The sequence below is a fragment of the Muntiacus reevesi genome, chromosome 10 (genome assembly GCF_963930625.1).
Source record: "Muntiacus reevesi chromosome 10, mMunRee1.1, whole genome shotgun sequence".
Classification (NCBI taxonomy): domain Eukaryota; kingdom Metazoa; phylum Chordata; class Mammalia; order Artiodactyla; family Cervidae; genus Muntiacus; species Muntiacus reevesi.
This window is the reverse complement of record NC_089258.1, coordinates 22,978,451-23,004,216: the sequence shown is the minus strand read 5'-3', so window position 1 is coordinate 23,004,216 and position 25,766 is coordinate 22,978,451. Positions and strand designations below refer to the sequence as shown.

Below are 25,766 nucleotides of genomic sequence, written 5' to 3'. Positions count from 1 at the left end.
AAAGGTGGGGTTTGTTTGTTTTTTTTTTAAAGAGGGTCTCTAAAACGTATGCTACAATCTTTGATATTGACATTTATAGTCATGACATAAAAAACTCTTATGGATGTAGAACAGTGATTCTTAGCCTTTTGGGAATTTGTTAAGTTTCAAAATTCCCTTAAGAAATTAAGATCCTTTAAGGATCTGAAAAAAGCTGTGAAAATGCAGACACAACACAAACAGAATTTGGTATGAAATTTGTGGGTATTCCTGAAGCCCACTCAATGACCTCTTTCCCAATGAGAAGCTAGAATGCCCCAAATCACCAGTTTTGAATCATTATCTGAAAATGACATTAAGAGCTCCTCCTGTGTTGCCTGGACATCAAGCTAGTTGGGACTAGGGGCTCCCTGCTCTTTCCAGCTAGAGGAACTTCCCCTAAACCCAGCTTCCCATGAGACTAGCAGTTTCTTTCACAACATTCCACAGGCTTCGTGGTCCCCTGATGCTGGGCAGCTGGCTTTCCTAGCTAAGCGTTATAAACAGTTAATATCCAAACCCAAATTGCTACCTGCCCAAGTAAGTTGTCTTGCTCTCCTTCCAACAAACTTATGTTCCCACTTGCTCTATTAAGAGAACAGCAAGGGGAAAGTGCCCTATTAATGAATGCAAATGCACCACGTATCCGGGAGCAGGGCCGGACCTCCTTCTGGCTCTGTGTGTGTGTTGGGGAGGGGGGTGGGGAGATTGAGGAGCCCATGACCTCTTTGATGACACTGTAAAATTCCTCAGACTCAGTTTCTTAACCCATTCCACATGAGTCTCGAACTAATCACAAGTCCTGCTGATTACAGATAGTGACCACAAAAGGACATGGAATTTGCCCTTACCCATCTTCTAGGACATGTGGTGATCGAGAAGGGATCCATTTTACACAACCCCTTACCAGAGACATAAAAAATCCTCTGGTTTGCTGGTTACCATAAAATTTATCATTCAAGAACGCTCAAACTAAAGTGTCAGGTAGCCTGACACCTTCTGGAAAACAAATCACAATGTCTTACTCCCATAATAAACTATGGAAGAGAACTAAATAGTCAAATAAACCATCTTTTAGGCATAATCCCTCCCCAGAACAATCTCAATAAAACAACCAGGAGAAAAGTGCTTCAATTAATCACAGAACAAAATAGTTTAAACACAGCTAGCCTTTTAATCTCAGTTGATTATTTCTGTTCAAGAGAATTTAATTCTAAAACAGCAGGTAGAAAATCAACTAATAATGACAAATATAAAAATTTCAAAGGAAAACATGAACACAAAAGCAAACTGAATCCTGCTTTAATTGAAGCTTGTGGAGTATAAATTCCTACGGAAACATTACATAGAATTTTCTGAAAACAGGAGTCATAACCACCCCCTGTGGAGAGGCAAATGAGAGGAATTCATAGCTCACCAAGGCCTCTCTGCATCAAGTTCCCAGAATACCCAGTGCATCTCTTCACCATCTCAGTCCTGTGCCCCAGCCTTTCCCATCTTGATTTCATTATAAGATGAAAGGGGGCTATAGTATTTGAAATCATTCTGGCCTCAAGAAATTTAAAGACATTGATGAGTAGAACATCCAAAACTTAGAAATAACTATAACAAGGAAGCCAGCTGACCTTAACAAATTACTCAGCTAGTGAACAGGAGGTGGGCTGACTAATCCTGGACATAAATTTCATTAAGGCTTCAAACAGGAATAAGGAGCATGAAGATATCATTTTATAATCCAAGTTTACAAGAAGTTTACTGTCCAGATCGAGTACTGATCAGACCTGCAGACAGCTTATTTCTAAAAGATCACTGCCCACTGCAAGAAGCCACACGTCTCCACTCTTCCTTGTCTCCTTCTCAGTTCAAAAATACCCATTTGACTTCTTCAGGAGGAATGGACAATCCAAGGTTACCCAGGGAGCCTGAAGAAGAGGTTGCAAAGTCTAAAAACAGGAAATAAAGTGGGTGGGGAAGCCAAAAGTTGTTTGTTTCTAATTCATTCTAAAACCCAAGACTGGCACTATCAATCCTTTCCCCCAGCTGAAGTCATCAAAGTATTAGCAAGGAGAACCTGGACACAGTCTGGGAAGGAAAGGGAGCTGACAGAAACACTGCCCCGTGGATGATAGCCGAGGAGAGGGGCGGCAGCAGTTCGGCGGCTAATGACTAAGTGCCTACGGAGCCTGCCCCTCTTCTTCTCCTGGCTTGGATCAACCTATGTAGATGCGATGGAAATCGTTGGCACCAAAGGCAGCGTTACACTTGGGACATTTGCGCTGGCGGGTATCATAGCGGGTCTTCACACACTCAAAGCAGAAAACATGAAAGCACTTGGTAAGTACAGCATCCTTTTTACGCATGTTGCAACATGGACAGGTCAGGCGTGCCTAGAAAAGAAAAAGGAATCAGAGTCAGAGCAACCATAGAGGTTTATGACCCAAAGGGCTCATGCAGAAGCAAACGACAAGAAAATCCACTGAGCACTAAGATAATAACAGCACCATCCCCCACCCCACTACCAGAATAAACCATTCTCTGGTTACTTTCACATGAAGAAGTTCAGTATTTATTCTTCTAATCTGTTAGGAAGCCTTAACAAACACACACACACACACACACAAATCACTGAGGCAGTTTTCCTAACCTTGTAGTCCTTAATCTCTTCCATCAGAATCTCATCACATTTGGGTACGTTGTCTGGTTTCTTCGTGGTCTCCAGCTTCCTTCGAAGTCTAGAGATGTCCTCCTGTGATGGGAGAGCATAACTGTTACTCCCCCCAGGCCTGCCATTTGTGAGAAAAATTACCGGCTCCACTTGAACTTTCTGTTGTAGAAAGAAAAGACTTTCTGTCCTTTCATGTCTAATTATCGCCTAAGAATGTAGAGAATATGACAAGCAAGCGACCATAATCACATCACCAAACTTCAGTTGTATCTAAGTGTAGTCAATTCAGTTCTGTGAAAATCCAGTCGAAGAGTTTAGAGGGATTAAATTTTTTAAAAAGGAAGATGATGAAAACTTGATAGGCCACTTTATTTGAAGGCAATTATTTTAAGCTGAAGATAGACTGGATTAAAATTTTCACATTTACAACTGTAAAAGATAGAAAGGCATCCTAAGAAACAGTAGGTGATGCAAAAAACAAAGACTGTAGAACTTTAAAATTCTCTAAATTTTTTTTACTGATAATTCTTTATGATTTCACTAACTCATTCATTATAAATAAGTATTGATTCCACACCCATTATGTGGTAGGCACCATGATAGGCTTTAGGGATAATTTTCAGTGAAGAAAATAAACTCTTGTCACTCAAGGAGTTAAGGAGGAAGTTGCATACAACAGATCACTGACTCTTAAAACATGTCACTTCAGAGCCCAGAAAACCCCTAAAAGGCAAAAAGGGAAGAAAAAACAACTGACCTGGGCCCGTTTGAAATTAAACATATCTTTTTCTTTGGTGACACTGTTCTCTACAATCTCATCCTGAAAATCGTGGAGCTTCTTCTGAGCCATCTCCAACTGTGCTTTGAGGTCATCTGCAAGCTGGGCTGCCTCCATTGCCTATGAGGGATGTATAAGTAACACCTCATCACCACTTGTTTGCAGTGAGAAAAAAATATGAACCCAAGCCCAAGGAATAAAGCAAACCTGCAATTTCACCAGTGTCATACTTATTTGTTTGTCTGAGGACTAAGCATCACGTTAGACCACAGAGCAATGTCCATCATACCTTGCGTTTGTTCATCTCTAAAGCCTGGGTCCTAAGACCCAGCTCCTTCTCCCCGGTGCCGATGTTGCTCTGTAACAGGTGCTCCTTCTCCTCTAGTTTCCTCACTACCTGTAACTGGGCATCAACCTCAGAAAAAGAAAGCCACATTTTAACACAAACAGCAAAGAGAGGGGAAAAAAAAAAACTGACTAAGCTCTGTTAATCCACAGGTCCATAAAAGAAACTCTTTAGAAATCTCGAGCTAATACTAATTCTATCCATAAACCTTTTGAATTACGTGCAAGACTACGGCAATTTCTCATCCTGACATTCAGAGGTAATCACATAGCCACTCTTACCATTTTTCATGCAGCCGTCCAGAAGTTTTTAAGATACACGGAACACACACAAAAGACATACACATTTTTAACACAAAATGCATAAACAAATGAATCCCTTAGTGATATATTTTAGACAATTTTCTATATTGGCAGATTCACATTTGTTTAAACAGCTCACTGTACTCCTCTGTATGGATGTATAATTTATTTACCAATACACTAATCATGTACATTAGTTTTTAGAGTTTTTTCCCTACTATATAAAAAGTGCCACAATAATTATTCTTTTATATGTATTTTCACGTAGAAAACGCCCTGTTTCAACAGGATTCTGGAAAGCTTTATTCATTCTAGTTACCTGAGTCTTCAGAGTCAAAACTTGGTCTGCCAGTTCCTCCTTCTCTTCTTTCAGCAGCTTATGGATCTGATTGGACTTGATACGCTCTGACATGAGCTTGAAGTTTGCATCATCCTTCTCCCTCAGCTGCTGCATCAAACGGATATTTTGCTCCTGCATATCTTCAAAGGCCTGACCTGTGACATCCATCTCAGAGAGGAGAGCTTCTTCTTCCTAAATTAAGAAAGAAGAACCTTCATTTTAATAAAATCTTCTAACTCCAAAGAAGTGCACACAGGAAATTAAACATGTCGACTATTAATCTGGAAATAACCAAGTGACAGGGAGAGACAGTTTTTAAGAAGCTTAGTTCTTAGTCACTAGGAATACAGACCAACCTAGACAGCATGTTAAAAAGCAGAGACATTACTTTGTCAACAAAGGTCCGTCTAGTCAAGGCTATGGTTTTTCCAGTAGTCATGTATGGATGGTGAGAGTTGGACTATAAAGAAAGCTGAGCGCCAAAGAATTGATGCTTTTGAACTGTGGTGTTGGAGAAGACTCTTGAGAGTCCCTTGGACTGCAAGGAGATCCAACCAGTCCATCCTAGAGGAGACCAGTCCTGAGTGTTCATTGGAAGGACTGATGCTGAAGCTGAAACTCCAATACTTTGGCCACCTAATGTGAAAAGCTGACTCATTTGAAAAGACCCTGATGCTGGGAAAGATTAAGGGCAGGAGGAGAAGGAGATGACAGAGGATGAGACGGTTGGATGGCATCACCGACTCAATGGACCTGAGTTTGGGAAGACTCCGGGAGTTGGTGATGGACAGGGAGGCCTGGCATGCTGCGGTTCATGGGGTCGCAAAGAGTCAGACACAACTGAGCAACTGAACTGAACTGAGGAATACAGAAGAAGCCTTGTTGTCTGAAACCACTGGCACTGATTATTAGCCTGATACTCACTAGTTGATCTGTATTTGAAGTGAGCTGAGGCAGACAAAAATTATACAAATCGTTATCTAGCAAACTGATCAAGTAGGAGTTGGGTAAGAAAATTCCCACCATGCAATCTCATATTTTCTCATACTTTTCCACAATTATAATACTAACTGTAATCTATAGACTTTCCAACATACTGAAAACATCTAAGCTTCATAACAATCTGATAGGTGCAGAACAGTATATAAAAACAGTTTTAGTCTACATTTATCTAATTATAAATTACGAGTATCTTTTCATACATTTATGAGCCATTTGTTTTTCTGTGAATTATTCATATCTTTGTTGCTGTTGTTGTTTAGTTGCTATGTTGTGTCTGACTATAGCCCATCAGGCTCCTCTGTCCACAGGATTTCCCAGGCAAGAATACTGGAGTAGGTGGCCATTTCCTTCTCCAGGGAATCTTCCCAACCCAGGGATCAACCCCACATCTCCTGCATTACCAGGCAGGTTCTTTACTGCTGAGCCACCAGAGAAGCCCCATTCATATCCTGTGCCTATTCTATTGGGTTTTTGAGTTTTCTTCCCTATCATTTTTGGGGAAATTTTTTGTATATTAGAAAGATAAGCCTTTTTGTGAAGAGTTAGAAATATATTTTTCCTGTATGTCATTTATCCTTTGGCTTTGCCGCCACGCAGAAGTTTTCTGTGATTTTTTTCCATAAGTCAAAATTATCACCCTTTCATTTTTTTAAGCTATTATTACTAGTTAAAAAGGTCTTCTCCACTTCAAATGAAAAAAAAAAAACATCTGTTTTCTTCTGACTCTTTTATGGATTTCTTTAGCACTATATATAACATATATATATGTTTATATATTTACATTTATATAACATACATATATGTTCCATTTGGGAGCTATCCTAGAATATGTAGAGTGTTCGAATATATGTCCACCTTCTTTCCAATATTATTATGATTTTGCCCTACCACGTTTAATTATCTTCCTTTATTCTGTTGAGTTAAAACTCTTTTTTTCACACATATTAAACACCCATGTGTACTTCAGTCTATTTATGCAGATATATCTAGGGCTTCCCTGGTAGCTCAGACGGTAAAGCGTCTGCCTACAATGCGGGAGACCCGGGTTCAATCCCTGGGTCGGGAAGATCCCCTGGAGAAGGAAATGGCAACCCACTTCAGTATTCAGGCCCGGAAAGTCCCTTGGACCGAGGAGCTTGGGGGGCTACAGCCCATGGGGTCGCAAAGAGTCAGACACGACTGAGCGACTTCAGCTCTTATGATTGTTCTAACCATTTTTGGTATGTTAGTAAATTCATTGGGACTTAAAGAAATATATGTTCCTTTGAGAAGGGGACAAGTCTCTACAGTGCTGTGACTCAGGAACTACCACAGTTAACACATGAGTTATTTACTTGTAAACTATTTGGGGAACATATATTTCTTAGTTTCACATAAAATTTCACATAAAATTTTATATATTCATTACATCCCCCAGATCAGCAGAAAAAAGATTCCTCAATAAACACTTTCTGAACAACTGGCTATCCATCTGAAAATAAGAGTAAATTTCCTTCCTCTCAAATACACCAAACAAAGTAACTGAATGATGAGAGACTTCAATGCAAAAACAAACAAATACATAAGAGAAAAAAAAAATTAACCAAAAAAAAAAAAAAACAAACCTGGAATGACAGGGCAAATTTCACTGTCAATTACTTACTTAAAAAGCAAAACTTCCTTTAAAAATCTCCTTAAATAAAGAAAGCACGCCCACCTGTTTGGCCATGGCCAGCTTCTTCTGGAGGTACTCTATCTGCTCCTCTACTGCCCGGATCTTCCTTAAGGCATCTTCATCAGCCATTTTCTTATTCTCTTTTTTCTCCTTATCCTCTAGATCCTTGAGTCTTTGTCTTAAATCTTCCAACTATAGGAGGAAAGGAATCACACAAAAAGAGAAACAAAAAAGCTGTCACACAATTTCAAAAATCAATTAAATCTGTGCACAGATAGAAGACCCACAAACAACAAAAGAACCTTTACAGAACAGTGAAAGGAGACAAATGATACACTAGTGTGCTATATCATAGCCCTGCTTTAATACCACTCCATTCCAAAATCACATGCTTCTATAAGCAGCACTCTGGAGAACCGATGTACTTTCCTTTAAAATAGCAATTTCACCCTTTTTTTCTAGGCTCCCAAATTTTAAAAGCATAAGGCATTCTTTCAAAAAGTAATCAGAAGAAGAAAGTCAGTATTACCATGATTTATATGGCAAATAGGGGAGCAAAAAGTTTAAAAACTATTCCCCATAATTTTCTGATGGAAAATCTAAAAATCTCTATTTTAGATGGTCTTCAAAAGGGAAGAAAATGTTGCAAAGTTTTAAACACTAACTTTAAAGGTAAAGAAACCACAACCCCAGAAGTGCAAACGAAAATCCCACAAATGATTTTGATCAGAATGACAGTTAACGGCAGACCAGGTTACCTCTGCCTTAGACTTCTTCTCTGCTGCCATCAGTTGAACCTTGTCTCTCTGCTCCTTTGGGGCAGAGCGGTACATATCCAGCAACAGTTTCATCTCCTTTTGGCTCTCCTGTGCTTTCCTAGGATAAGGGTGGTGGAGGGGAAGGGTATGATGAGAAAACAAAGGGCATCAGATCAAGGGAATTTTGAATTGAGCGAAATACCTTAAACAGTTCTATTTTACACTTTATACAACACATCTAAAAGACATAACTTTTGCAAAGACTATTAAGAGACTTCTGGACACGCTCAAAGTATAGAAAAGTAAGTTGTATAAAGGAGTCATTTCTCCCTTCAGACCGAATTCACCACCATAAAGTTATAAGATAAGCACTTGTGGCACTTCTTAAACAGGCAAAGTTCTGGGGCCCCACTCTTAGAAACAGATTCTGCAGGTCTGGGATGGGGTCCAGGAATGTACTTTAAATAAATCACTCAGATGATTCTGATACCACACTTGAGAAAAACAACAAAAACAACAACTCTGCCTCAAAGACAGCAAGAGGAAGAGAGGGAAAAAAAGGAGAAAATTCAGTTTAAAATATACCACTAATCCTAGATTTGACAGTTGAGTGATTAATCATCAGTTAAAGACTAAAACTTTATCTTACTAAACTTTCAAACTTCTTAACGATCCTTTTCAAACGTTTTGAGGACAGTAGCCCCTCCAATCCAAACATCAATAAAGACTCAACTATGACCAATGCGGAGCAAGGAGGAACCAGTTCTACCAGTTAAGTTCCTGGTTGCGCAGGAGGAATTGGGGGTGATATGTCAGGTTATGGCAGTGTTTCTGGACTCAAAGGTCTGTCTTACTGTTTCAGTGCCTGCAGAAGTAAACTTCCTAGAAATCTCTTAAAATGATCTGATATATACACAAATTACTTAACCATCAGGCAAAGAGATCAATATTGTTCAAGTTATAGCCATATATATTTCACCTATTATAATTTAAATTATAATGAATGCCAACAATTTGCCCAAATCTAGTAAATAGCAGTAGTTAATTTCCAACAGTTCTCATGAGTGTTACCTCCATCATGATATCCTTTCCCTTAATTTGGATTCATGAGGAATAAGGCTGCAACAACAGGGTTTACTGAGACCTAATCACTGAACCAGACTATACAACAGCCATGCAGGCCACTTAAGTCGTACACTTGATCAAGAACTGAGACCACATTAACTGTACACTTGGTTACAATGAGAATATTACAGTTATTGAATAAGCCATGCCATCATTCAAGTACAACGTCCTAACCTTCACTTTAGAGTCAGAAACAGTTACTCTAAAGACATTGCTCTTACTTGAGTTCAATCTTCAACTGTTTGATAATTTCCGCTTCCTTTTTCCTTCCATCGTCATGTTTCCCCTTCTCTTTCTCCTTAGCAGACTCTCTCTCTTTTTCTGACTCTTTTAGCTTCTGCTTCTCTCGTTCTCGCTCCTTCTCCTTCTCCCGCTCTCTTTCTCGCTCCCTCTCTTTCTCCCTCCTTTCTCGTTCTCGCTCTTCCTCATCGCGTTTGGACTTAATTTCGTTGACCTCCTCCTGAGACGCCCTCGATGCAGCAGACTGGGCGGCCACGTCCTCCGGATCCTGTTTCAGCTCTGCAGGCTCGTCCTTGGGGTCCTCAGTACTGGACTGAGACTGCAGAAGGGCGCTGCCACTGCGCAGCCGAGTCTGGGAGGGCAGAGAAAGGAGAGCGGCATGCACGCTTGTGGTGACCACGCCGTCCTCCTCACCCCAGGACAGCTCTGCAGACTTCGCTGTAAACAGTACTTATCCTGCTCTTCCTGATTACCTTGTTCAGGTCCGACTGGGCTTCTCTCAGCTTCCGCTTATACCTTAGGACCTCCCCTTTCAGCTGGTGGTTGTGATTCTGGAGGCTACTGATGAGATGGCGCATCTCCCGGTTTATGGGGCCTTAAATACAGCAACAGCAAAGTTAGGAAGAACTGTGACAAGGGCAAAGGCACGAGGAAATGCAGAACACATGAGGGACTTCCAAGGAACAGGAAGAGCTGTCAAAAGGTAGATTCCTTCTCGGAAGATGGAAACGAAACTGACCAACTTGAGTTAAAACACAAGCACCCAGTCTGAACACCAAAATGCAGGACAGAATTCAAGTTCTTTAGGACTCCTGAGCTCCAGTTAGTTCTAAAAATCCTGGTGACCATGCTGTCTTTCAAGGAAGGCATGTGCAGCAAAGCCACAGGGTGGAGCCAGAGTAACAGTACCTGCTTGTTCATTGGCAGCAAGGGTCTGCTCGAATTCTATCCTCAGCATCTCATACTCCTTGCGGACCTGGGCCAGTGTATCTTCCAGCTGGATCACTTCCGTCCTCAGCTTCTTATGAAGACTAACCTCATCTCGCTACACACAGAAAAAGGAACCAAACATTCTTATCAAAATGAAGTAATGTCACCATGTTCTAGGACTATGCTTCCTAAATTTGACCTGTAAGGGTCTAAGAAGAAAAAAAGAAAATATCAAGAAAAGAGGGGTTAGTTCCAATTCAATCAATACATTCAATCAACACTTACTGAGTACCAGAGAGCTGCATAATACTGATTTGAGAACTGGCAGGAGACTCAAGAAATACAGGAAATGGCTCCTAACTCTGAGAGTATTACAATTTAGTTGGAGAACTAAAGAATTAAACAGTATATCAGTAGTCATGTAAGATATATTAAATTCATTTGGCAGACATATAGTAAATGACCAACCACCAGAAACATAAACTTAAAGGCTAAGGAAAATGCAGAAGTGAACACATAAATGAAAGTTTCTGCCTTAAAAAAAAATTATGTACATAGCCATGCAGCTTCTATACACTGTTCTCCCCCATGCACAGAAGACGTCAAACACACTAGACCATTTTTTTTTCACTTTTTCCTTTTTCTATCTACCAGTAAACTTGTATTTATCCTTAAGATTCACACTCCACTTTGGCAAGTGGAATCAGGGCAGGTCCACAGTCAGATCAGATGCTGTCTCCTTTATCACCGCATGGACATGCTCTATGGCACCACACTGCATTCTACTGGAAACTACTCTCCCCACTTGACTGTATAATCCTTGATGGCAGGATACCCACCATCTACCAGAGTAAAGACCTCTAGTCACTCTATAAATGTTTGCTGAATGAATAAAAAATTAACTGAGCAAGAGAGAGTAAAATTATTAAATGTATGAGGGAGAAAACTTATACACAGAAGGAAAAGCTAGACTGTTACCTCGATGAGCTCAACTTGACGCTGGTGGGTTCCCCTGGTGCCATGAAGCAGAGTCCGAGCCTCATCCAAGTGTGCTTTCAACTGTAGACTCTCATTGTATAACACGGAGAACTGTGACTGCATACAGCGATATTCTGGAGTCTCCTTGACCACTTCCTCCACTGCACTGCGTAATTCCACCTTAGGAGTGCCCAAAGAAAAGAAAAGTCAGAAGCAGAATCTAGGATGCTAGCCAGGAAATAAAAATCTTAAACTCTCTGATGTCCTGTGCAGCTGAGGCAAATTTTGTGAACTACATCTACCTATTCCTCTGGTTACATAAAATTTACCCCAAATTAATTTAGATCCTCCAAGAGGTGGTACCTGGTGCCTGCATTCTTCCACCTGAGAACTGTTTTAATTGCTACATGGTGTACACTATGTGTCCAAGGACACCAAGAAGAGATCTGTGAAATCAGTCAGATCTAGGGACAGAGATGAGTGCTATGAAATTTATCAGGATACTTAAGAAGATAGTTGAGGACATTGGTCACTAATTTGTTCTCTTTGTAGATAGTCACAGAGAAAAATACTTTTGATATTGTATCAAAAATACTTATGCTTCTAAGCAACTGTTAAATTCTTCTAACACTTCAACAGATTCAACTTGGGCTGTTTGTGTTCTGTTTTTTATTTTCTCAGTTCCAACATCTTTGTGCATATATCTACTTAGAAACATATCAAATTATAAAAGACAAGTGATTGCAACTGAAAGAATGGGGGGAAGACTTTAGGAATCTGTTTTCTTCCACCCAAGAACCATGGGAGAAAATTCTAATGGGCAGGTATGAAAATAAACTGACCATCTGATCCTGTGGTCAGGATCAATGACCAGAATTCCTTCTCTGTTTTGGCAGTTAGAAACGGCAGGGATGAATCCTGTGGTACAAACTGGCAGACACTGACATGGGAGTGGCCTACCTACTGTACATACAAGCTTCTTGCATATGTCTTGTATACAAGCCCCATTTTAAAAATCCATTTTAGATCGTCACTCTAGTTTACCCTACTCCTCATTTTTCTCAACAGGTCCTACATTAGAGCACTTTGATTTAGTCAAAGTACCTTTGAAGGCTGCTTTAAATCCTTTTCAGAACAAGGCAGGGTATAAATATTAAGTAAACATATAACTGAATAAATAGATACAGCAACGAAACTTGTATTTTCTCTTCCCTCATAAATTATCATGCTTTATGTTATGCTTCATACATGTGAGTTGATCAGCAAGAAGTTTTATCTTACTGCCCCTCAGAACTGTGTCTCCTACCTTTAGTTTTTCATTTTGTGAAGTGACCTCCTCAAAGTCTTGCCGAAGTTTCTCCAGCTCACAGTGACGGTTCTGAGCCAACTCTTTGTTCTCCTCAAGCTCCGCATTCATTTCCTCAAACTGGAGGAAAGGAGGAAATAGCAAAATGAGACTAAAGAAAGGGAATTTCTAAATCATTTCCATTCCTAAGCTTCCATCTCCACTGATCCACTCTTCTAGCAAAAACCCACAGTTACTTGTGAACACAATCCTAAGCACCTAACTAACACAACACCTGCTGCTGCTGCTGTTGTTGAGATGCTAAGTATGTCTGACTCTTTTTCCACCTCTTGGACTATAGCTTGCTAGCTTCCTCTGTCCAAGGGATTTCCCAAGCATTAACACTGGAGTGGGTTGCCACTTCCTTCTCCAGGGAATCTTCCCTACCTGGGGATCAAACCCACATCTCCTGCACTGGCAGGCAGATTCTTTTCACCACTCAGACAGCAGGAAAGGCTAAGGCAATAGCTCACACCAGGTCAAAAAAACATTCTGAGGGCATCGCTGATTTTACCTTCCGGGCGTTGATGGTGATTGTGCCGCCATAGAGACTGCTGCCTGCACCATACACTTTATAACCTTTTGAATTTACCTATGGAGAAGACAAAGATTCTTTAGTGAGAGACACTAGAATTTTAATCTGATAACCAAAGTACTTTCAAAGGAGCCTGTTTGTCCTCAAGTACTAACAATGTTATCCAACCCCATCCCTTCTGAGTAGACTCCTTAAAATGACTCCAGTCTTCAAACTATAAATAAAACAGCACTTGCCCGTTCTAAAACTTCTGCTAAGTGTCGGTTAAGTCGCTGTTCCCGCTTTCGAATTTTGTCAATATCCCATTGCAGGTCATCGATCATGGACTCCAGGACAGACACTCGTGACTCAGCTGTCTCCACTTTACTCTGCAACTTGGAAAACTACATCCCAAAGACAGGTGTTCAGTAAAATATACCAAAAATAAGACCAAGTTAGAAAAGGAATGCCTTATATTCCAAATCCCACAGAATTAACCGTTTACTGTATCATTATAGAAAAGATTTAAGTAAGAGATACTTCACTTTCTTTCCAACATAGGAGCATAAAACTGAAATCACAGGTTCTTTCAACAGTTCTGGATCAGTCACAATCAGGAAAACTGTAGAAGTCTCTAAGAACTCTCACAAGGAAAAGACTACCTAAGATTTAGTGATTTTTCTACCTCTGAGAAGCACTATTTCCCTATACAGACCACAAACCCATCAGAAAATATGTGTTTTTTAAGAGATAAAAGATAACATCCTTGGTTTTACCAGACAAATATTTTAGGAGATAAAAATTGAAAGATTTATTTAGAAAAGACAGCTATCTTTACCCTCAACCTTCCCTCCCACATTCCCACAAATGATAATCCAAAGAGAATGAAAGGAAAACTTCCATTCTCTTTTTCAAGCTGACCCCAGGGCAATCTAGAATTAGATGCTATAAAGATACAAAAATCTACGTTGTTCTCTGATTATTTAGGAGCTATACATAGCTAATGCTGTTTAATACTCTCATCACCAAACTCACACATGTGCACATCAATCTACACATATCCTTTGTGTTAGTTTTAAAATATGGCCCCAAAATCCTTTGACAGTCCTCCCAACAGTAGGTGAGGTCAATGTCCCCACCTGTTGAATCTGGGTCAACTTTGGTGACCCAGTGGAAATGATGCTACATAACTTCAAGATGTCTGAAAGGCCATGCAGATTTGGCCTGGTATTCCTGAAACACTAATTCTCTTCCTCTCAGGAGAAGCCAGTTGCCAGTGGACAACTGGAGTCTTAGCTGAGGAGAGTTCTTAGCTGACAGGCAGAAGCAACAGCCAGCCGTGAGAGCCATCATGGACGTCAGGTCAGCTGAGGTAAGCACTGTGCCTCTCCAGCTTAGCAATGCTAAGATTTGGGAAAGGGCTGGTAAAGGAAGACCTTCTCATCTTGGCAGCACCTAGTTTATACCTCAAAACATAAAAGTTATACTATTTTTTTCACTACAGTCCAATTTCTTTATAAGGACCACTATACTATAACCCCTTTGAAGGCTGATAAGAAGTATTATTAAACTTCCCAGATGATTCCCATGCAACCAGCCCAGCGTGCGCCTTGGCACTGGAGTTTCCGAAACAGGGTATAATGAAGAACATGGGCTTTAAAGTTAAAGAGACCGACACCTGAATCACACAGTTCAATCACTTTCTGGCTGTATGCCCTCGGACCAGTCCCCAATTTCTCTGAAAGTGTTTCCTTAGCAGTAAGATGAGTTATTTGACCATGGAGATAATACTCATAAAGTACTTAAATGCCAGGCACTACCTACATGGTAACTACGAACTTATAAGCACAAGAAGTGGGTGGCCCAACTAAGGCAGGTCAAGTTTCAGCACAAGGCTTATCACCACTTCGTCTCAGTCATTTTATATAAATAAACACCCAAATCTTGACACAGTTTGCTTACGGCACTATGTGTGTCCAAGTTTGGACTAAAAATCCACATTCCTCAAGTTCGTAGGTCGTCATAAATGCAGTATTTCCTACTGTTCCTTCCTCAGATAAATTTCAACCAACCCATTCCTCAGTAACATTGTACATGGTCGCTTGGACTAATTTAATATGTAGGGGTTTGGTGTGTTGTTTTGCAAAACTTCATGATGGCAATTCTTCCTAAAAACTAAAATCCTAGGATGTCTAATTTAAACAGAGTCAAGGAGAAACATTCGATTCCTTCCTTCCCTTAAGCCTTTCCTCGGGTTTTGATTTCTCAGAGCTGGTTGCTTTAACCTGCCCTTCAAAACATCAAAGCAGGCTTTCCAGAGGAAGACGACCTTTAAAGCACTCAGTGCTCTGAGTCAACGCCTGGCAGAGCCCACTGGGAACCGCCTCCTTTCTGGTCAGGTACCTCCTGAGACATGGTGCAATGCTTCTCCTGAAGGAGGTCGGTCAGTTCTTGGAGCCTCGTGTTCTCTTGCGCAAGGAAGGAATTCAGTTCCTGCACTGCTTCCTCCACCATCAGATTGTCTGAGGGAGAAGAACTGTACTTTAGTTTAGCAGCTATGGTGTCACATTTTACAACTGTCTATCCCGCCAAAGCATTCATGTGTGAGCTCACTTCACTTTCCTGAAAACTTCTAGAAATAGTTGGCTTTTAAAATCTTCCCATGACAGATAAGGCTTGCTTAGAGGGCTTAGTCCTTATTAAAGCCCTTGCTTAGGAAAATCAGTCAACCTTGAGCTTCTGCAGAGGGAGACAGAGGCAAGGTCACCTAACGCCCATCCCTTTCTATGAAACCAAAATGCCCTGAGAAAAAAAATGGAGGGGGTCCTGTAACTCTATTCAGATAAGGAACGGTCACCCCCAAAAACTGCATTTTAGACTTGTAGACAAGACAGAGCATCTCTAATCAGTCTCAGACTTAATAGTAATAAAATTCTGTTTTCTATCACAAATTCCTAGTATTCACTAATAGCCCCTCTATTGGCAGAGAAGGGAAAGGCAGAGCAAGAGAGCAGCAATTTCACTGTTCAAATGGGCATCTATAAAATCATGAAGAACAAAGACAAGGGCATAGGATTACTTATCATACTCTGGAATACTACGCTAGATGTACTCCGGAGGCTCAAGAATTGAAATGTATACTGTTATTTACAAAGAAGGTAGTACACCCATAGAACTTAACATACCAAATTAGTATGTTTAAAATTAGAGTCATAGATACTATAGCTGAAATCCTCTCAGGTGACACTGACCTGATACTCTCGGGTGATATGCTGACCCTAGAGACAGTTATCAGGAAGTGAAACTGGCATCCCTCTTAGAAATGTAACACAGGTCAGTCATGTGGTGGTTTTCATGGTTTTCAACCAAGACTACCCATCAGCATCACCTGGAGAACCTTTAAAATTAGATACTTACCTAGGACTCATCCTATACCTACTAAATAAGAATACACATGGGCAGGGCCAAAAAACGGTATGCTCCAAAAACTCTCAAGAGTGATTCTGATTCAAAACCTAAGGTAAGAACTTGGGGCTGAATTTTAGTCCTCTTAATATCCTAAGATATTGAGAACAGGGCCCAGAATATAATAGAGCTCAATAAATATTTAGTGAATTATTAAACAAGCTGATAAATGCAATTCTTTTGAATCAAGGGCCAAATAAATATGAGGGGAAAATGAACCGCCAAAAGTTAGAGTTGATGCTACAATTCACACTTCACACATCTTTGTCTCTTAGAACATTCAGCTAATCGATGGCAACCATCTTTTATGTTATAAATAATAGCAGCTTAGCAGTTTGTAACTTGTAATGAATGTTTTTACTTTTTAACTTGACCTCTACCTTAAAATGCATGCCATCAAAAGGAAAAATTTTAAAGTACCTTTTAATGCACTACTCTTCTTAGTTCCTTTTTAAACACAGTAATTCCTTTCTTGATATTCATTTATAAAATCAAGTTTATCAATGACACAGTCTCTGCAAATGGCATTCTGTCTGATATAATATGCACATGGATATACTATAATACATATAATACACATGGTATATCCATGTGCATATTGTTTAATAATACCTTCTAACTATTCAAGTAGAGCTAAGGGAGAAAGAAGTTAACAGACAGCTCAGCTTACATTAGATGACAGGGAAGACTTATAGCCATTCATTCACCATTATACAAGCTCCAACCGGACACCAGAAACAGGGCAAGAAAATGGAGAAACAAAGAGTAAGGCATGACAGTGCACCAACAGACATAGCTGGGAACACACGAAGTAGATAATAATATATGAACACAAAAGTCTGGGAGGACACAAATAATACTATTTACAATGGCTATCTCTGGAAAAGTAAGATGGGAGGACTTTTGGGATTTCTGATTTGTATATCTTAAAACAAGTATCCATTATAAACAATAAAATATAGAAACACACAAACACACTATTAGAAAAACAAAAGATACTTTTGACCACAGAATTTTACCAAGTCCTTAATATGCCTCTCCTTCTAATTTTATTAACTTAGCCTATGTATCTTTAAAAACAAAAGTACAGAGTAAGAAAATTCTTATTTTTCCCAGCCAGTGATTCAACCTCCATTATATTTGAAATCTCTCTCAGAAATCAAAGGTTAAACATCTTAATGACAATCAGAGAAATTAAAATATTACAACTAGACCATGATTATTATTTAAACCATGCTGCTGCTAAGTCACCTCAGTCGTGTCCGACCCTGTGCGACCCCATAGACGGCAGCCCACCAGGCTCCCCCGTCCCTGGGATTCTCCAGGGGTGGGTTGCCACTTCCTTCTCCAATGCATGAAAGTGAAAAGTGAAAGTGAAGTCACTCAGTCGTGCCCGACTCTTAGCGACCCCGTGGATTTAAAGCATGAAGTCAGGACACTTACTAAGACGCAAGCTAGCTACACAAGCACTTAACTACACTATACAAATATAGGTTTCTGCATTAACTCTGAATAGTAACATAAAATAGAGGCTTTACTTCAAACAGACACTTTTCCATTCAATATATTTTGTTTTACCAAACACTGAGATCTAACAATTCTAAACCCTGAGCCACCTCCGTTTGAAAATGACAAGAGACAACAGAAAAACAAAAAACAAGAACAGATTAAAACTGATTTCAAGAAATTTAATTAAAAATAAAGATATAAATTTGAAAATAATAATAATGTGTAAGTTTGAAAACTACAAACTCACACACAAAGGTGAGTGACTATTCCTCTCCCTCTGCTCCCTGTCTCCCGGGTTTTGCCTCACCTCCACTGTTCAGCTTCCGTGATAAGAGCTCCACCTTTTCTTGCAGTTTATCATAGACAGTCACAATCTGGGACACCGCTCGGCGGGAGGACTCCACGCGTTCCTGCAGCTGAGATTCCATCTCTTCACTGGAACTGCTGGCCAAAGTAGCAAGGAAAGAGAAAGCTGGCTCTTGCCCTTCCCCTGAGGACACAGGGGGAAAAAAGAAGCCCCTAAAATTACAAAACTGCAAATATCAAAATCTACTTTTTCCCCTCAGATGGAGAGCCTCAAATCAAAGCCCTACTTCAAACACCCAGAAAGCATGCGGCGGTAAACTTGTCACGAACACTCACCTCTCTCTCGGTCATCTTTCCGTTCTTGATTGCTATCAGAGTCTGGTTCTGGCTCGGGCACAACAAGGGCTTTTCTCTCTGTGAGCAGGTCTCCCAAACCTTGCTCCAGGTCATACCGCTTAAGGATGATACGGATGTTTTCATCAAACTAGAGCAGAGGAGGTACAGTTATGAAGATACAAAAGGAAGCAACTTTGGAAATAAAGAGAAGGCTAAGGAGAGCTACAATGCTCAAACCAAAACCTGAGTAAATTAACAAGCTACTACCTGACTCCAGTACCGATTGACAATCAATAGTGAGGCATCATCAGTGGCCTGTCTTCGTTCCAGTTTTTCAATATGTTCACGGAGTTCATCTTCGATGGCCTGCCGTTGATCCAGCATTTCTGCCAGTTTGCGATTTTTGGTTTGCAGTGTTCGAATGTCTAACTCTTCCTGCCCCAGGAAACCAATCTTATTAATCTCCATAAAGAAATTAAACACATCAGCTGTTAAACTCAACAAGGGCTAATAAGTGGATAAGAAATAACAGCAGGAAAAAAAAAAAAGGAAGTAACAGTAGAAGAAATAAATACACATCTGTTATGATTGGAGGAAAAAATGACATTCGCAAATACACTAGAATCTTGACCTCAGTTCACTGTTCTAGTCACCTGTACACAAACAAAATACTGCTACTGGGAGGCTCCACCATCCAGCCAGATCACCCTCTACCCCAGTCAGTCATCTGTCTCCTAAGGACTGCCCTTCATTCGTTCAAGACTTCGTCAACCAAGTTCTTCTGTATCCCAGTCCCTGTCAACACATCTAGTGACTTCAATACACATTTGGACATGTACACAAGTGCACGAGCCATCTAATCCTCTAGCATCTATACTGTTAGCATTTTGAATTCCTTAACTTCAAGGATTACCTCCGTCACTGTGCCAGACATTTCAAAAACCATAGCCTAGATTTCTGTCATATCTGGAACTGTGCCACATTTGAAATCTTAAATCCCAACTTCCCATTCCCTGAATCTTCCATTCCCTGATATCTTTCCAGATATCTCATGCCGTTATCCTAATACATTAGTCTTTATCAGGATCTCCAAAATATTGAGTTTTCTCCTTTCTCCTCTGTCTCTACTATCTTCCATACCTTGATTATACCCTATTGTATATTCCTTCATACTTCAGCTTACTGGGCTCCTCAAGTGCTCGACCTTTCGTCTCTTTATTCTATTTCTGCACACAAACCCCAGTCTGAATCAATCCACATATTGGACTCCTCCGTTCCTACACCCAGTATGATGAGACTTCTAGATAAGGTCATTAAACTAGGGAGACTGGCACCTTTATAAAGTGAGTTCTAACCTGAACAGATTTCATCATTTGTCCAAAAATGTTTCTTTCTTTAACAAGTGAGCTAGCTCCTATTCTATGTCAAAGCAGAGTCAAACTACGAAACCCTATCTGCTCTCAAATCACACTAAGCAGGTGACTTTGCTTCCTATTTTAAAGAGAAAATAGAAGTCATCAGATGGAAAGTTCTTCAATTCCCCATCTCCTAGACCCATTCACACAGTTTGCCAACCTATGCCCACACTCTAAAACCTCAACTTGTGCTCAGGATCATGTTCTCTTTTGTCTCTGCAAAAACGTCACTCCATCAATAACAGTGTACCCCTCTCAGTGCCTTTAACTTCTCTCTGAGGAGAAGCTGGTGGGGGGGTTGGGGGGGTAGCAAGTAGGAAGGGAAAACCTCAGGCAAAGAGACAGCATGTTGAAAGGATTACGCTTTAACTTTACCTAGAAATGAATGACTACTTTAAAGTAAGAATCATTTATTAGAGCACCAATTTCTTGTTTCCCTTTAATTTTCTCTCTTCTATCTGATTAAACATTCTTGATACACCAAAACAGTCAACAGTTTCCCAACTGTACCAGCTTATGCATACTATTAATAAATGACATCTTTAACTTTTCTTTTCTGAGCATCACCTTCCCCGTCTTACTCCACCTGAAACCTGGATGAAAACACTGTTTCCCTACAGACTTCTCCAGTGGGGGCTGTTTCTCTCCCATACCCTTTGAAGCCCTGGGCCTGGAGACAGGCAGGTGTCCTCCTTATTCTCCACAGCCACTTCTAAGCCACTATCTATTTGCTCCCTAAAACCTCCTAGCTTTGCAGATCATGCCACTGGTCTGGATCACCCACCACTCTGCCTTGCTGCACTCATCTACAAATGCCCACGTCACTTCTCCACTATTTCCTGAAGATTTAGCATCTGGCATGTCATCACTCTCTCCAATACTACTCATGTTGTACTTCTTATTACCAATTTCAATTGCCATATAGATGATCTTTCTTGCATCTCAGATCCTGTACCTTGATCTCCTCTCCCCCAATGATCTGTCCCTTAGCTTCCTCAGCCACCAAACTCCCAGTTAGTCTTAGTCTTACACTTAGCTATACTTGGATGTTCTCTATAAACTCAATTTCCAACACCTCATTCTCCACAATTTTGCAGCTCACTCTCTCTAGGTTTCCGATTCCATCCATTCTTCAGCAACTCCAGGATCTATACTCCAATGATCCTATGCCTTCATCCTAAACCTACATCCTTCACTCCTCTTACTTCCTTGCTTCCTTCTTAATCAAACTTAAATGCCATGACTGGTCACACTGTTTTATAACCTTCTCCTCCCTTATTCTATGTGTGCCTGCTAAAAACCCCAACCTTGGTAACGTCCAATTTTCCGCCTATTTCCATGAAGCTGAATGTGACTAAAAAAATAAAAACATAAAGCACCATGCTGACTGGCCTCAGTTTAAACTCAAGTCATAGACTCAAGTGGGTTCTCGGTGCTGTCCAGCAACGCTATCCCATCTCTCTAGTCCATTCTCTCTTCAAGATGACTATTTCGTACCTTCTCCTGTCTCTTCACACCTCCAAAACTTTCTCCCCCATCCTCACTCTCAGATGAGTCTTGCTTCTGATTTCACTGAAAAAAAACAGAAGCAATCAGAAAAGCATGTCCACATCTATCACCCACACCCCGACTACTGACCTACTTATATCTGAGCCCGCATCCCTTGTGTTCCTCTCCTAGTTAAGGCCCTATCCCCCGCTTAAGCATTATATCACATTCTCTCGTCCGTTCAAGAGACAGAACAGAACCAGTAACTGCTCTCTCTTTCTACATCATCAAGTTTATGCTTAGTCGCTCAGTTGTGTCTGACTCTTTGTGACCCCATGGACTGGAGCCCGCCAGGCTCCTCTGTCCATGGGGATTCTCCAGGCAGGAATACTGGAGTGGGCGGCCATGCTCTCCTCCAGGATCAAATTTATCCTATCAAATCATTTCATCAATCAATAAAAATGCCATATCTCCTACTTTAAAAACACAAAAAACAAAAACTTCCCTCAACCTCCGATTTCCCTCGGGCTGAGGCCCCATTTTCTTGGTTCTACTTTACATCAACACTCCTCCAAAGCAACATCTCTACCTCTTTCCCCTAATTCTTCTCCTCCTCACACACTCTCTTAAGCTCACTGTAATCATGCTGCCATGGCCACCACTCCACCAAGGCAGTTCTTGTCGAGTCTCCAGTGCAATTTCTATTACTAAATCTAATCTCAGTCCTCCCCTTTCTCAACCCATCAGGAGCCCCTGAACAACTCCTTCTTGAAACCCTCTCTTCCTTCAGCCTCTGGGACCCCACCCTCTCTCGTTCTCCTCCTGCCTCAGTGGCCCCTCTTTGGTTGGCCTCTTCTCATCTCCTTGACATGAAGTGTTGCTGCTCCAGGGCCCTGTTCTCAGACTTCTTTATCTATGCTCGTTCCTTACAGGAGAGCCTATAGTCTCATGGATTTAAATTCCATCTACAATGCTTCAGAAATGTTCAACGTTAGCCCAGACCTCTCCACAGACTGCAGATCACCTCATCCAATTACCTGTCCACTCACAGGTCTAATAAATACCTCAGACTTATAGTCCAATATCAAACTTGACTCCTCCCCCATAGCTCCCAAAAATCTGCTCCTTTCACATACGTCCCTAGCTCATGTGAAAACTCCATACTTCTAAAATCCTGGGCTCATCTTGCCTCCTTTCTTTCATACCCTTCATCCAATCCACAAACAAATCTTGTTGACACTATCCTCACAATAGCCTGAGCCACCAAGATCCTTCATCAAGATTATTGCAACAGTCTTCTACATATAGCAGACTCTTTTTCATCCCAGGCCAGACTTCAGCACAGCTCTGGTGGACAGCTCCAGTCACACCAGCAGTGTTCCCACTTGAAGCATACCATGCAGTCTCAAAGTTTTTTGTTCCACAATCTCAGCTGGTTTACAACAGAAACCTTGAAGTGCAGAAGAGAAGTTCTTGCCTTCAAGGGCAACTGTCAACCAGCTGGGTCAGGAATCAGTGGATACGTGCCCCAGCTCCCCACCCTTAGAGAGGAAGAATAGGAGGGAGAAGAGGGGCAAGGAATGAGGCAACAATTCTGTTAAGTGAACTCCTGCTTATAAACTTAGCTCCTTTATGGTCTTTTCTCAAAACCTAAGTCAGAGCATGTTACTTCCCTGCTTAAAACCTTCCAGTGGCTCCTTACTGGCTTCTGGATAAAGTCCAAACTGGCATGCCTGTTTTGTGCATCCCTTAGCATGTGCAGTTATCTCCAGTAAGAGCACATTTCCCACTCTATCATACAGTCTGTTCTTTTCTCAGCGCCAACCTACAAACTCAAGTCCAGGAGCTGTCCTCAGTGTAAAGCACAGTGTCTGGCAAATAACAGATGCTCGGTAAATATTTATGCTTATTGAATGAAAAAATGTCCCTGGGATGCATGACATGAGACAGTGCCAAGAAAAAATCACCTGCTGGCAACAAGAGGCTGATGAATCCCAGATAGCAAACCCAGAAATAATACTTCATCCACAATTTACTCTGAATGCTCCTATTACTCTCTGATCCTCAATTTCAAAAAGTAGATATGGTTTTGTAGGCTATACAAATGTAAAGCATTCTTACACCATATCCCTATGGTTAAGTTCCAAAATACAGACTCCCTACCTATTACAGTGAGTTTATGGGGTCTAAAGGACATATAACATTACTATAAGTTTTTGGTGTATAATTGTCTAAAAAAATTGACAACTCCATAACAATAAGGATGATATCTATTTTACTCACCATTATAGACACAATATCTAGCCCAATAAAAACTATTAATAGATCACATATACTGAGTACTTAGCATGTTAAAAAGTAATGTTCCTTAACAGGAACACTTTCATTTCCTCCTCTCAAAACCCCAACGAAGTAGATACTACGATTACATTTTACAGACAAGAAAATAAGAAGGCACTCTCTCAATGATTGATTTTTGTTACACTGCCTCTTAGTACCTGGCCCCTTAGTTTCCAATGAATGAAAAATCAGTGTATAGCTTCCCACGGCTAAATAACTACAATCAATGCTGAATCTGGCACCAGACTCTAGAAAGAATATGAATACATCTTTAAAAATAAAGATCAAATGTCATATTTCTTTTTCAGAAATGAGCAACACATCATTTCATCTACTTTTGGCTGTTTTATCTCCCTCTTCTTTTCAAATCAACTTCCCTTACTCCAAAAGGCTTCCATAATCATTACTTCTAGGTTGCAACTGACAGAAGAAAAGCACACTCTCGCAGCATCATTTCCACGTACCGTTGAAGAGACACCCCCAAGTTTAATTGTTTCCACTGTGGTCCCTGAATCTTCAACAGCTGTCTTCTTCTCTGGAGGCACAGATGTGCCAGGCTCTCCAGCTGCTCTTTTATTTCCAATTCCTGACATATTGGCACAAGATGATAGCTGTTTTCCTGGAGAGAAAAAAAAAAAAATCTTAGGTAAGATAGTCAAAGAGAGCAACTAGAGTCCATCTATGATGTAAAAGCTAGCAACTTTTCCTGTCAATCCTTTAACCCGGGTCCATTAATTCCACACTTAGCAACACGATCCTCAAGTTCCTCTTGGAAAGAGAAAAGTAAATTGTGAAGTAAGAGTCACAACTGAATTTACAGAACTACAAAGTTCTAAATAGGAGGCTATTAAAAAATACAAGACAATGGGCAAAGGATGAAGAGACTTAGAAAATTTTCAGACATCTCATTTCCTGAAATGCCAACATCTGAAAATATAGTTTGCTTTAGAAATATAGAAAATCAGTTAATTCTATAGTTGTTGGGAGAATCAGAGAGCTGGAAGAGACCTGGGAGATGTCTACTTAATTATTAACACTGAACAAGCCACATATTATCTCTGAGCCTCAATTTCCTAAAGCAGAAATAACAACAGTATATGCTTCCTATGCTCCTCATAATGAATGAATAAGTACAGAAAAACTAGCATAAGGCCGAACATAAAGCATGCTCTCAGAAATGCTAACTCTCCTTTTTATATTTAAAGTTTCTTTATTTCTAAACGCTCTCCTCACGAATTTGTGTCACCCTAGAGGAGCTAGATCTGGGTGTGAATCCCAGTACTAACTCGTAGAGAGCCATGCTGCCTCGGAAGGGATTTCTTCATATGCACAATGCAAATGACCAAATACTCTCTCTGCTCTACTCGCCTCCCAACGTTTCGGAACTCAAAAGAAGCGGAATGGATGCTAAAGCACTTTGCTACTGAAGGTATCAGCCCTGTCATCACCGAGACGACACACAACTCTGCTTCCAACTGAAGCTCCAGGAGAAGGGTATCGGAGGCAGCAACCAGACTGGGACCTCGCCTGGAGAGAGAGGAGGAGGACAATGGCCTCAATCCGACTCCAGAGGGGCCAAGGGCCCCAGCCTTCGGAGAGGCCAATTCCAGGCCCGGGAGAAGGAGGCCTTGGAGCGGAAGAGGGTGGAGATTCCCGTTGCCCGCTGAGTCCCGTCCCGCCCTTGGCCGAGATCTGACCTGAGTTCTTCCAATTTGCGCCGCCCGGTAGTGGAACTCGGGGCAGTTATTCACCAAGGTCCGCGTAGCCCTCCCACCTCTCACCCCTAACCCACAAGTGAAGACCCAGCGAAGCTTCCGGGAGGCGGGGCCAAGGGGAGGAAGAAGGGAAAGAAAAGAGGAAGTCGCTTCAATCTGGCAGCGTGAAGGACAAGACACAAACCGGGCGGAAGTGA

At 40.9% G+C, this 25,766-nt stretch overlaps 1 protein-coding gene across 4 annotated transcripts; it reads right to left on the bottom strand.

The window, feature by feature from the left end:
- Nucleotides 1–1,172: 1,172 nt before the first annotated feature.
- Nucleotides 1,173–25,675, bottom strand: RNF20 (ring finger protein 20). Of its 4 annotated transcripts, none has more exons than XM_065946947.1 (20): nt 25,552–25,675; nt 24,319–24,473; nt 18,879–19,046; nt 18,612–18,759; nt 18,277–18,459; nt 15,399–15,517; nt 13,253–13,399; nt 12,996–13,073; nt 12,443–12,562; nt 11,137–11,316; nt 10,138–10,273; nt 9,702–9,823; nt 9,210–9,580; nt 7,864–7,981; nt 7,148–7,297; nt 4,429–4,641; nt 3,751–3,876; nt 3,441–3,581; nt 2,663–2,764; nt 1,173–2,405 (listed from the first exon to the last, which is right to left on the bottom strand). In XM_065946947.1, exons 2-20 carry the CDS (start codon nt 24,445–24,447, stop codon nt 2,229–2,231), a joined length of 2,928 nt encoding a protein of 975 aa, XP_065803019.1. In that variant the 5' UTR covers nt 24,448–24,473; nt 25,552–25,675; the 3' UTR covers nt 1,173–2,228. The 4 variants fall into 4 exon arrangements, with proteins under 4 accessions (XP_065803019.1, XP_065803021.1, XP_065803020.1 ...); XM_065946949.1 differs by lacking the exon at nt 25,552–25,675 and adding an exon at nt 25,319–25,495; XM_065946948.1 differs by lacking the exon at nt 25,552–25,675 and adding an exon at nt 25,223–25,494.
- Between the last annotated feature and the right edge of the window lie 91 nt (nt 25,676–25,766).

Coding starts and splice junctions, on each gene's coding strand:
- RNF20 (XM_065946947.1), bottom strand. CDS start 24,447: ATGTCAGGAATTGGAAATAAAAGAGCAGCTGGAGAGCCTGGCACATCT. Junction 18,760..18,878: donor TCAATCGGTACTGGAGTCAG/GTAGTAGCTTGT, acceptor CCTCTGCTCTAG/TTTGATGAAAACATCCGTAT. Junction 13,074..13,252: donor TAGCAGAAGTTTTAGAACGG/GCAAGTGCTGTT, acceptor TCTTCTCCATAG/GTAAATTCAAAAGGTTATAA.